The sequence below is a fragment of the Geotrypetes seraphini genome, chromosome 1 (assembly GCF_902459505.1).
Source record: "Geotrypetes seraphini chromosome 1, aGeoSer1.1, whole genome shotgun sequence".
Lineage (NCBI taxonomy): Eukaryota > Metazoa > Chordata > Amphibia > Gymnophiona > Dermophiidae > Geotrypetes > Geotrypetes seraphini.
The window spans coordinates 236,848,916-236,861,832 of NC_047084.1; the positions used below are offsets into that span (position 1 = coordinate 236,848,916).

The 12,917-nt window shown below is 42.0% G+C and overlaps 1 protein-coding gene across 2 annotated transcripts in view; it reads left to right on the plus strand.

The window, feature by feature from the left end:
* The window catches only part of CCKAR (cholecystokinin A receptor), a 71,930-nt gene extending 59,673 nt beyond the window's left edge, over nucleotides 1–12,257 (plus strand). For both annotated transcript variants that reach the window (XM_033948031.1, XM_033948021.1), the window contains exons 3-5: nucleotides 3,713–3,974; nucleotides 10,869–10,996; nucleotides 11,219–12,257. In XM_033948031.1, coding sequence (XP_033803922.1) covers nucleotides 3,713–3,974; nucleotides 10,869–10,996; nucleotides 11,219–11,766 — 938 coding nt within the window. In that variant the 3' untranslated portion in view covers nucleotides 11,767–12,257. The remainder of the gene's footprint in view (nucleotides 1–3,712; nucleotides 3,975–10,868; nucleotides 10,997–11,218) is intronic.
* Nucleotides 12,258–12,917: the final 660 nt, after the last annotated feature.

Genomic DNA, 12,917 nt, shown 5'->3' on the forward strand with positions numbered 1-12,917 from the left:
GATCACCTTGACAAATATGGGCTGATGAGGACCAGCCTGTACGGTTTCAGCAAAGGCAGATCTTGTTTGACGAACTTGCTGCACTTTTTCAAGGGAGTAAACAGGAGGATAGACAAGGGCGACCTGGTCGACATTGTATATCTGGATTTTCAGAAGGCATTCGACATGGTTCCACATGAACGACTACTTCGGAAAATTGCAAGCCATGGAATCGAGGGTGAAATACTCATGTGGATTAAAAACTGGCTGGAGCTTAGGAAACAGAGTGGGGTAAATGGACAATACTCGGACTAGAAGAGCGTCACCAGTGGGGTGCTGCAGGGTTCGGTGCTTAGACCTGTGCTCTTCAACATCTTTATAAACAATCTGGACATTGGTACAATGAGTGAGGTGATTAAATTTGAGGACAATACGAAGTTATTCAGAGTAGTGAAGACACAGGGGGATTGTGAAGATCTGCAACGTGACATAATCACGCTTAAGAAATGGTTCAACATGGATAAGTGTAAAGTGATGCATGTTGGTAACAAAAAATCTCATGCACAAATACAGGATGTCTGGGGCGGTACTTGTAGAGACCTCCCAGGAAAGAAACTTGGGAGTTCTGATCGACAAGTCGATGAAGCCATCCACATAATGTGTGGCGGCGGTGAAGAGCGACTAAAATGGTTAAGGGGCTGGAGGAGTTGCCATACATCGAAAGATTAGAGAAACTAAACTAAACTAAACCTTAAGTTTGTATATAGCATCATCTCCACTATTGTAGAGCTCGGCACGGTTTACAGGAACTGGTATAAAGAAGGAACTCCAAAGTAAGGGTTAGTATAAAGAAGGTTTAGAGGGACTTAGTATAAAGATGAAATACCATAGAGGGAGGAAGTATTACATTTTTGAGAATAGCCAAGTTTTCAGATGTTTTTGGAATAGTTGGAGGGAGCCCAGATTCCAAAGTGGGATAGTAAGGTTATTCCAGAGCTCTGTGATTCTGAACATAAGAACATAAGAAGCGCCATCTCCGGAACAGACCCTAGGTCCATCAAGTCCGGCGATCCGCACATGCGGAGGCCCCGCCAGGTGTACCCTGGCATAGTTTTGGTCCCCATATCGCTCCAAGCTTCTCGTAAAGAGAAGTGCATCTAGCCTACCCCTACCCATGTCACTTCCACTCATAAGGAGATGAACATCTAACTTACCCTTAAATCCTAGAATGGTGGATTCCGCAATTACCTCCTCTGGGAGAGCATTCCAGGTGTCCACCACTCGTTGCGTGAAGCAGAACTTCCTGATATTTGTCTTGAAGGAGAGGGATGTCCCTAGTTTTCCTGCATGGGATATGCCTTTTAACAAGGGAAGAATAGTTTGAATTTTTGGGTCGATCTGGTGGTATCAGGATTCGAGGAATTTCAAGATAGTGGAATTAGGGGAGGAAGGATGCCGTAAAGGATCTTAAAAGTTAAGCAGGCACATTTAAAGTGAACCCTGGGGATTACTGGAAGCCAGTGAAGTTTGGACAGAAGCAGGGAGACATGGTCAAATTTACTTTTTGTGAAGATTAGCTTAGCCGCAGTGTTCTGAATCCGCTGAAGTCTTTGAAGGCTTTTCTTGGTTAGACTTAAGTAGATGGAGTTACAATAGTCCAATCTGGAAAGGATGATGGATTGTACAAGGACAGCAAAGTGTTGTGGGTGGAAGCAGGATCTCACTTTCCTCAGCATGTGAAGGCTAAAAATGCATTTTTTTTACCAAGGAGTTGAGGTGGTCGTTGAAGGAAAAGTGTAGTCAATGATGATGCCCAGAACTTTGAGGAAACTGGGCCTCTTCTCCCTCGAAAAGAGGAGATTGAGAGGAGACATGATCAAAACATTCAAGATACTGAAGGGAATAGACTTAGTAGATAAAGACAGGTTGTTCACCCTCTCCAAGGAAGGGAGAACGAGAGGGCACTCTCTAAAGTTGAAAGGAGATAGATTCCATATGAACATAAGGAAGTTCTTCTTCACCCAGAGAGTGGTAGAAAACTGGAATACTCTTCCGGAGTCTGTCGTAGGGGAAAACACCCTCCAGGGATTCAAGACAAAGTTGGACAAGTTCCTGCTCAACTGGAAAGTACGCAGATGAGATTGGGTTCTTTTAGAGCACTGGTCTTTGACCTAGGGGCCACCGCGTGAGCAGACTGCTAGGCATGATGGACCACCGATCTTACCCAGCAGCGGAAATTCTTATATTCTTATGTAAGCAAGATCTTCCTTTGCTGAAGCCGTGCTGGCTGGTCCTCATCAGACCGTGTCCGTCAAGTGATCGATGATGCGGTCCTTTATCAGCGCCTCTACCATCTTTCCTGGTACTGAAGTCAGACTCGCTGGTCTGTAGTTTCCCGGATCTCCCTTTGAACCTTTCTTGAAGATCGGCATAACATTCGCCACTTTCCAGTCTTCCGTAATCTTTCCCGATTTGATCGACAGATTGGCTATTAGTTGGAGCAGTTCAGCTATAACCCCTTCAGTTGCTTGATTACCCTTAATGTCCTAGAGCAAATTACTTACCAAACATTTTCTTTTATACCACAAGTTTCAACATGGATTCAGTGCAATTTACAATAAGACTTCTAATCAGATTGAAGAGGTAGAATGTCTTTGCATTTTGAGTTATTGGTTCTAAGAGAAGAAATGAGTCTTTAGCATTTTCCTAAAGTTGTAATATGTGTCCAGTTGATTTAGATGCTATGGGAGGTCATTCCAAATTTTGGGCCCTTGGAATGCGATGGTGAATTCATGTAATTTCTTTCGGAGCACATGTAAAGGTGAGGGGAAGGTCAGTTTAAAACATGTGAAACTCAAGAAAAGAGTTTGTAACAGTGATGTCTGAGATTAGTCCTTAGGAATTTCCCCATAAATGGCTTTGTGGGTCATGCAAGTGATTTTGTACTGAATTCATTTCCTTATGGGCAGCCAGTGTAGTTTCCTTAAGAGTAGGTAACTCAAATTTGCTCCACTGGTAGGTTAGTCTGGCAGCCGTATTTTGGAATAGCTGCAATCTCCCACATTCTTTATTAGTAATACCACAATACAAGGAATTGCAGTAGTCTAAGTAAGGGAGCAAGAGCACTTACGCTATTGTCCTGAAGTTGGACTGACTCAGAACTGATCTAATTGCTCTCAGTTGCTTCAATTTGCAGAAAAATTTCCTAACCAGTGAATTAATCTGGTCAGCAAAGGTAAGATCTGAGTCTATAACAAACCCAGCACCTTTGAAGCTCTCTTGATTTTGAGGTTTTCTCTGATTACATGCACCAATTCTGTATAAAGCAAGGAGTTGTAGTTTCCAAACCAGAGGACCTATGTCTTCAGTTTATTGGTGGTCTTAGTCCAATTTCCCCTAGGCAGGCACCTTTGCATGGGAATTCCTATCCCATTTGCTGCTGGAGTAGACAGATTGGGATCTGATGAGTCATGAAAAAAAGCAGAGATTCATCACTTTAAGTGATTGCTTCAAGAGAAGATGTTGCAAACCAGAGCACTTCTGTGGATATATTTGGACTGCTGAGGCTTTTAGCAAGATCTATTTAGTGAGCAAATGCAGAATTATAGCAATGTTAATTTGATACCATCTGAGACTATAAATTCATTAGTGGTCATAGTAAAAATGTTGGCTGCTAGTTTTTTTTTTAACAGCTAAAAATATAACCATGCTATGTCTGTTTTAATGCACACAGGCATTTCTGTAAGTGTATCCACCTTCAACCTGGTTGCCATATCTTTGGAGAGATACAGTGCTATCTGCAAACCTTTGCAGTCCAGAGCGTGGCAGACAAAGAGCCATGCTCTGAAAGTGATAGCTGCTACCTGGTGTTGCTCCTTTACTATCATGGTACCCTATCCAATTTACAGCACTTTGGTACCTTTTACAAAATCTCACAACAGCACTGGCAACATGTGCCGCCTTCTCTGGCCAAGCGATGTCACCCAGCAGTCATGGTAAGATATTTCAGGTGACTTTATTTTATGAAGTATCATTTTACAAATTTCAATGTTATTTGCTAGAATTTATGACTATGACTCAGTCATTGCAGGCAGGGACACAGACTTTGGCAGCCCCTGGAGGTATGAAGAGGGGAACTGGCTTATATCAGCATGCCTAGCCAATGTAGGCACCTAATTTAATTAATAGGCTTAATTGGTACTGATGATTGGTACCTAACACCTCATAATTGGTTTTAATTGGACTTAATTGAAAGTTAGGCACCTAACTGAAAAAACTAGGCGCCTAATTAAAAGTGGTCATGGTTAGGGGTAGATCGTGAGCATGTTTTCAGTGCCTAACTTAGGTGCAGGTATTTAGGTGAACAAAAGCTCTAGCATAAATTGGGTCTGCATAAAGTTAGGATGCCTAACAACACCTAAGCCCATTTAGACAGCACTAAGTGTGATTCTATTTTATAGAATTGCGCTTAGTACTATACTAGTCGGTGCTGATTTTTTGGCTGGTTAGATAGCCTTAATGAATATGCATGAGGCAGATTTGTATGCCTGTGACCTCCATTATATGCAAATCTCTCATGCATATTCATTAGGGCTATCCCAAAAACCCGATTGGCCTGGTGGTCCTCCAGGACAAGGTTGGGAACCACTGGGTTAGACTATATATAATAATCAAGCTTGAAAAGAATATCCAATTTGGGGAAAATGAGAATTTGATGCATATGGTTTAAATCTGTTCTTAAAACGCTTGTAAATTTCTCCAGTTTAGAAGAATACTATAGTATTCTTAAAGGTACAGTACATATGTTTCAGTGAGGACAGTGGAACAATACTACTGTTTTTCCTTTATTTATACCACTGCTGCCACCAGGAACTTGAGCTTTGTCTTCTCTATTCCTTTCACTCTCATTTACTCCATCTTTCTATTATCACCTTCCAGAGAGATTCAGATTGCTCAGTGATTCAAGTTACTCAGTTCCAGGCTGAAGATTTTGGGACAGCCCGGATTATGAACTTGCATCCCAAAGCAATGTGAGATTTGTAGTACATGATCCTACCCATTGAAATCAGTGCTGCATCAGGATCGGGTGATCAGAAATCCAGGACTGTCCCAAAATCCTCAGCCCTGAACTGTGTCATTTGGCATCTCTGCTTCCAATCTTCCTTACTACCAAGAAAAAATATGGCTAATAATATGGAGAGAGGAGGACACCTCACACCATAAAACTTGAGAGAGAGGGAGAGAAGGAGACAAAACAACAAAGGGAACAATCTATTTCACTCAATCTTAATAAATAATTGTGAATAGGGAAGAGACTTCAGTATCAGGGACTTAAGAAGCAGTTGTAAAGCTTCCACCAATGTCCCCTGAGCTGACAACTCCAATGAAGACTAATTATAGCCCAGGTGAGTTCGCCCGATACATCATAACGTCTCTGCCTGTAAAATAGTGAATAAAAAATCAAAACAAACATAAATGTGTAAAAAAGTGAAAATATCACACTCATCCATCTCCCTCTTTCACGAGTAAAGTCCTCAAAGTTCAGTAAGAAACGGCTAATCAAAAATATCCAAGCACAATGTAACAATAAGAAAAATCCAAAGTTAAAAGTTCAACACAGGAAAGTTTCACACTTATCTGTGCATGAAGGAAAGTCCGTGATATACCCGACAGAGCTCTGTTTTGCTGTCTTCTTCAGGAGCCAAACCCCCTCTGTATAAGATCTTTCAGATATATTGTATGTCCTCACTTGTAAAGAGATCTGTTCAATGAAAATATATGAATAAGTAAAGAGGAGGGTAAGTACTGAAAGAGATTTTACTTCCTCGACCGCCTGAACCATTCAAAGCAGTGCACCGGGAAGGGAAAGGCCTGTTATTTTGCAGTAGGGGACCTGCTGGCTGGAGGATTTATGCCTTCCTCTAGTTGGACCTTCACTTTAAAAGGTACAGGGAGGAGGAGTGGGTGGTGGCAGGAGGAATTGGGCACTTCTCCTGCCGGAAGATGCTTCGGGGGGGGTGGGGGGGGAAAGGTGCTGAGACAGGAGGAATTGGGCATTCCTCCTGCTGGGGGATGCTTCAGGGGGTGTAATGCTTCAAGGGTTGGCGGCAGGAGGGAGTGGGCATCCCTCCTGACAGCCAACTTTGTGGGGTAGGGCGGGTTCCTTGCCACAGCCACTCAGCAGATTGTGGCAGTGATATTTCCTTGCTGCAATCAGTTTAGCAGCCACGTCTAATTGAAATGTAGGCCAGCATTTCAATGGCCTACATTTAAGGCACCTATCACAGCCCTAGGGAGAAATCTAGGGCCATTTAAGCTTGCCCAAGTCCACTTCCAGGTGAAACCATGCCCAGCTTAAGCGTCCCTACACATCTTCCTCAACCACGACAGATGCCTACAGTGTAGGCAGTGTAGGCCTGCCTCAGGGTGTTTTAAAAAAAATTAAAACGTGCATCCCGATTGGCTGGTTCGACAGCGGTAGGATGCCTACCATCGCCTACATTTAGGATGCCGTTTATAGGATTTGGCACTCTGTATCAGCATGGCAAGTATTTTCAAATCTTGATAAGTAATCAAGATAAGTACAGTATCCCAGAAATCAAAACCAAGGTTTGAGAGTGAACTGAACCCATTTTTAAACAAATGCTGTACAGCCTGCAATCAGGGTAGCTGCTCTCAAGATCTTTTAGTCTGCCTGTGTGTGGAGCTTGAATGTTTGACTCCTGGAAAGTAGATGGCACTGTCCTGAAAACCTGGGATGGAGCATAAGCAGAACTGAACTCATAGAAGTACAAACAAATCTTGTTAATTACTACTTGGATAGGTCTCTTAAGGACATTATAATCAGCTGCCAGGAAGCAGTGACCCATGAATTTTTAAAATGTTTGCAATTCTAGCACAACAGGCTCCCGTCACTCCTCTCGCCAGGTCTTGAATGGTGATAGCACAGTAGTCTGCATAGCTAAATTTGTCATTTGTATGAGCAGTCATACAGCAAACTTCCAGGTAGCTGCTGGAGGTTTGCTGTATGACTGCTCACACTTTTACAATGAAACTGGGTCAGAAGCCCAACACAGGAAGGAGTTGAGCACTATAGTGTGGTTTTTCTTTGACCAATTCTGAAGCAGTAAATTGGCTAGAAACAGACACAGAACACTGAAACAAAACTATATAAATCAAAAGATGCTGAATAAATACATTTTGCTTCTAAAACTATTTTTAGAACTTATCAGAAAATTAATTAGAATTTTCAAAACTCTTGTTATTTATTTACTGTGTTAATGACTGTCTGAAGTTGTTCTCTTTTTGTTGTCGTTTCTGGTGCCATTTTGAAACTAAACCCTGAAATCTTTGTGCAAAATATTAGCAAACATTAAGTATTATTTTATTACAAATATAGGAAAATAATAGGGTTGTACATCGATTAAAATTGTTAATCGCACTATTAATCTCATAAAGCACCCCCTCACATTTCCTCCTGTATAGTGCAATATATACATAGCAGACACTTCAATTCATTTGTCCCATAGAAAGGAAATATGTCAAATCCTATTACCCCCTTACTAAACTAAATATAAAGAGCTAATCCGGTGCGTGCGCTAAAAACGCTAACGCACCTTCGTAAAAGGAGCCCAAAATCATTTATCTTTGTTGTCTGAAGATTTTATCTTTCTAATCATCTCATTCCACATCTCTGGTTCTGCCTCACTGTGCTCTGTCTATTTACTCTTTATTTATTTATTTTTTTACTCCTCTTTACTTTCTGTCCTATATCCATCTTTCATGGTCAACTTTTTCTTCCTCCTTTTCAAATCTGTCTAGTTTACGTCTCTTCTCTTCTCTACCACTCATGTGCATCATTATCTCCCTCTCCTCCCCTTCCTTGGGTATTCTCTCTTCCCTCTGCCCACCACTCTGTGCTCAACATTTTTCTCCTTCCCTCCTCTGCTACCATTTCTTTTATTTTTTTTCCACCCCTATTTCCAGAATCTAGTCCTCTAAAACATCATCCTATCTCCCCCATCTGCACCTCTTTCTCCCAGCAAATCTTCCTGTGATCCTACCCTCTTCTCTCTCTTTCCTTCCTCCCTCTGTGGTTGGGTCTTTCTCTCTCTCCTTCCCTCACTCCATCTTCCCGTGGTTGGGTATTTTTCTCTCACCCTCCATGTCTCTCCTGCCTCTCCCTCTTCCCCCTGTGGTTGGGTCTCTGTCTCTCTCTCTCCTCCCTCACCCCCAGGCTCTCCTTCCCTCCCTCTAACTAACCTTTTATAGCCTGCCACAGTGCTAGCGATTAAAGCAGAGCACTGCTGGCTAGCTTGCCAGCTCCACAGCCTCAAGCAGTCTCTTCAGTCCTGGCTTACACTTGAACAGCTGATGTAACTTCCAGTTCCAGTGTAGCAGGGGCTGAAGAAATTGAGAGAGACTGGAGCCAGCAAACTTACTGGTAGTGCTCTGCTTTAATCATTAGCATTGCTGGCAGGCTATAAAAGATTAGTGAGAGGGAAGGAGGGACTATAGCGGATCACGATAGGCAGTAGTGGCAGTGACAGCAAGGCAACTCTCCAGGGGTGGGATATGGCAGAGATGGCAGCTCACAAAAAAACAAAAGGAATTGACCCCAGAGATGGCAGCTCAACAGGAATGGATGGCGGCAAGGTAATTCAGGGGGGGAGGGGCAGCAATGGCAAGGCAACTCTCCAGGGATGGTCAGTAATGGCAATGTTCCTCCAATGTCATATTCAGCCAGCCCTGTTAATCCCATTAAATTTTTTGTCGCTGTAAAACAATTAACATAGTAACATACTAGATGACGGCAGATAAAGACCTGAATGATCCATCCAGTCTGCCCAACCTGATTCAATTTAAGTTTCTTCTTCTTAGCTATTTCTGAACAAGAATCCAAAGCTCTGCCCAGTACTGTGCTTAGGTTCCTACTGAAGTCTCCGTCAAAGCTCACTCCAGCCCATCCTCAACCAAATGATTAACGCATTAATCATGTTATTAACATGTTAATTGTTCAGCCCTAGAAAATAATAACATACACAGACTAGATGGGCCATTTGGCCTTTATCATGTTTCTAGGACATGAACATTATGAAGAGTTGTTGTTTTTTTTCTAGTAGTATGATTCTCAGGATCTGGCATTCTTTCAGAGTTGTTGCAGGGCTGCTGATCTTGGAGGGAGGTATGAGAAAGTTAGCAGAACCAGAGAGCAAAGACAGCATAAGAGAAAGAGGAGACTGCATGAGAAAGAACAGCTAAGGGAGGACTGGAGGAAGGGAGGACAGAAGATGTGGAAAGAAGATAGGCATAAGTGGAGTTTTGGTGTGTGGAGAGTCATTTCTCCACCAATATTCCTCAGCTGAGTTAGCCCAGGTGGTGTCAAATAAAAAGAAGCAACCCACTCACATAGACCAAAATACAGAGAAGACAGCAGATGATATATTTGCACCAAGGCCCTACAATGAGAAAACACAAGTGGGCAGCTGGCAGGCAAGAACTGCAGTGCTCCATGCTGCCTACTTTGGTCATTAGAAGTAAGGAGCACAGTCACAGGTGGTCTTGGGCTGTCCTGGGCCCATCCATTTTGCTTCAGGCCTGCCCAGCAACCAGGAAAAGCTTATTTGTACCTTGTGGGGATCTCTAATCTCCACCAGTTTAAGAACTTTAGAGCCCCCCACCTAGGGTGACCATATGACTCCAGGTTTTACTCTTCGGTGTTTGCTTTTGCACAGGTTATAGTTTTTTGTTTGTGGTTTCATTTGATCCCCTATAGACCTGGGACCCCTGCTGAAGGCATGTTAACTGAAACACGGACTGTATTGGGTCCCTTGGTTTGTTTAAAGGTGGCATTATTAACCGCACTCAATCATTTGATATAATAAATTTAGCCTGCATCATTGTACGTGTTTCTGCAGTTTTCCTTGTTTTGTTTTTATTAATCAAAAGTCCAACAACAAATCGTACAGTTTGTAGACAGATGTTCACTTAAAATTTAAAACATTTCCTTTCATTACCTCTTACTAAAAATACAAGGACTAGGGGACACACAATGAAGCTACTATGTAATACATTTAAAACAAATGAGAGAAAATATTTCATCATTTGATGTGTTATTAAGCTCTGAAATTTGTTGCCAGAGAATGTGATAATAGGAGTTAACTTAGCAGGGTTTTAAAAGGTTTCGATGAGATCCTAAAAGAATAGTTCATAAGCCATTATTAAGATTGACTTGGTAAAATCCACTGCTTATTCTCCAGATAAGCATCATGAAATCTATTTTACTCTTTTGGGATCTTGCCAGGTACTTGTGATTACTGTTAGAAGCAGAATACTGGGCTTGGTGGATCTTGGTTTGTCCCAGTATAGGAAACCTTATATATTTATGACTTTGCCACTTTGTACTAGGTACACCTCTGTATTCTTATTTATTGGTTGTTAAATCATTTGCCTTTCTTGACTGCTGTGATCTTTAAACCATGTGAGCAGTATTTAGTTTAGCACAAATTATTTTCATCAATATAAGCCCATTGATTTAGCAGAGCTTTGCTTACCTTATTGGAAATGTTGACCCCCTAAGGCATATTTACTGTTTAAAAGGAACATAAGTAAAAAGGAAAATGAAAATGATATGTTTCAGTAGGTGAAAAGAGACAACACATCATTGAGAACACAATTAATTACAACAATTCTGTGTCTTGAAGTGTTACATAATAACTTGAAATGATAAATATTTTAGTTAGATTAAAATGTTCTCTTGCTGTGCCTTCTACAACCCACATTATTACATTGCCCTTCAATAGAAAACTAATTAAAAATGTACAAAAGTGCACCTTGAAGCCAACATTTCCTTTGCTTCCTGGACTCAACACATATATTTCGCTTTTCAGGTACATTTTCCTGTTACTGATTCTTTTCCTGGTGCCTGGGATTGTAATGATGGTTGCCTATGGTTTAATTTCTCTGGAGCTGTACCAAGGAATACAATTTGAAGTCAGTCAGAGGACATTTTCTCCAGGTAAAAATGTTTTTTCTTTTTCTAGTTTATGTTTTAGTTTTGGTTTTTTTTAACAGTTCACATGGAAGTCATAAGGATAGAGGATTTGGTGGGGTGGAGGAAGGATTCTGGATGTGATTGCTTGCTTTTGATTAATTTTACCTTTTAATATTTCTATTTACGGAGATCAAGCTGCTGAAAACTGTTGCAAGTGCACAACAAATCTGTTCCTTGTGTCTGCAGAGAGAAAAAACAGCATCAGTAGCAATAGATACGAAGACGGTGATGGATGCTACCTGCAGAGAAGCAAGAGGAGAAAAAGACTGGAAATGCAACAGCTATCCACCAGGAGCAGCACAAAGATCAACCGAGTGAGAAGCAACAGCTCATCTGCAAACTTACTGGCTAAGAAGCGAGTAATTCGGATGCTGATCGTCATTGTGATTTTGTTTTTCCTCTGCTGGACTCCTATATTCAGCGTAAACGCTTGGAGAGCCTTTGATACGACATCAGCAGACCTGCGGCTCTCAGGGGCCCCAATCTCTTTTATTCATTTACTGTCCTATACCTCTGCCTGTGTGAACCCCATCATCTACTGTTTCATGAACAAACGCTTCCGCCTGGGCTTCCTGGCCACGTTTACGTGTTGCTCAAAGCACCACACTCAAGCTCGAGCAATGGCAGCGGGGGTGGCAGAGGAAGAGAGCAGAGCCACAGGGGCCACGTTCTCCAGGTACCTGTACACAAATGTCAGTATGACTGGTGCTGCTCATGCTACTGCTCCCACATGAGAGAGAGCACGAAGCAAGAGGCTCGAGTTCATAGTTCCACATGAGGCAGATTCTGTTATGAAAGTGGAACCTGGTTTTGCTTGGAAGATTACCTTTTTTTCCAAAGAGCCAAAGCAGGTCTGATTGATGGAGACAGAGAGTCAGAGGATCAGTGAAGATGTGGGTTCTCTGCCTTGGGTTCAGTTCGGACTTTTGCCTCATTGTTTTGTTCCCCATTTGCTGGTCATTTCTTGGCAACTATTAAGAAAATCCTCATGTCTTACTGGGAATCCTAGAATTTCTAAGCTCTCTAGGCTGACACAGTGTCCTTTGAATGAACAACTTAGACCCACAAAGTCAAGATTCATATGTATTTTCTGCAAATACTGTATTAATTTACTTCCCCTTTTACAAAACTGCACAAGAGGTTTTTAGCGTCGGCCGACGAGCTGAATGCTCTGCGCTGCTCCAATGGTCAAAGAGTTCCTATGACCATTAGAGCAGAGCATCCAGAACTAGAGAATGACACGGGGAAAAAAATCTGGCCCCGTCACCGTCCCCACAGCATCCATATAAGCCTTAGTACTGCAATATTTAGCATATTCCTTTCTTATAAATCAAAGTTCTGGCTGCTGAACTAGAGAAAGAGATGTTAAGCTAGCAGGGCTTTGTTTATAAATTTTTATCAACACAACTAATATACTACTTTATCCTAAAGCAAAAAATAAATAAATAAATATATATATTTTTTTCTACCTTTGTTGTCTGGTTTCTGCTTTCCACATCTTCTCATTCAATTCCTTCTATCCACTGTGTGTCTTCTCTCTGCGTCTTCCATTTGCTGTTACTATGCCTCTCCCTTCACCCCCCCCAATTGGTCTAGCACCCATCTTCTTCCCTCCGTTCCCCCATAGTCTGGCATCTGTCTTCTTCCCTTCCAGCGTCTTCTCCCCACTCTGTCTTCCACATTTCCCTTCAGGGCCTGTTCCTCTCTACCCTCTTTCAATGTCTGTTCTATTCCTTTCTACCACTACCCTTCCCTCCCTCCTTCACCATCCACTCCTTTCTACCACCCTTCAGCTGCCCTCACATGGCTTATCTATCTGTCTCCCTCCCTCTTATTTTCGTGGCACGTTACAATGTAATTTGTGCAAGCCGCTGGAGCCTGCGAG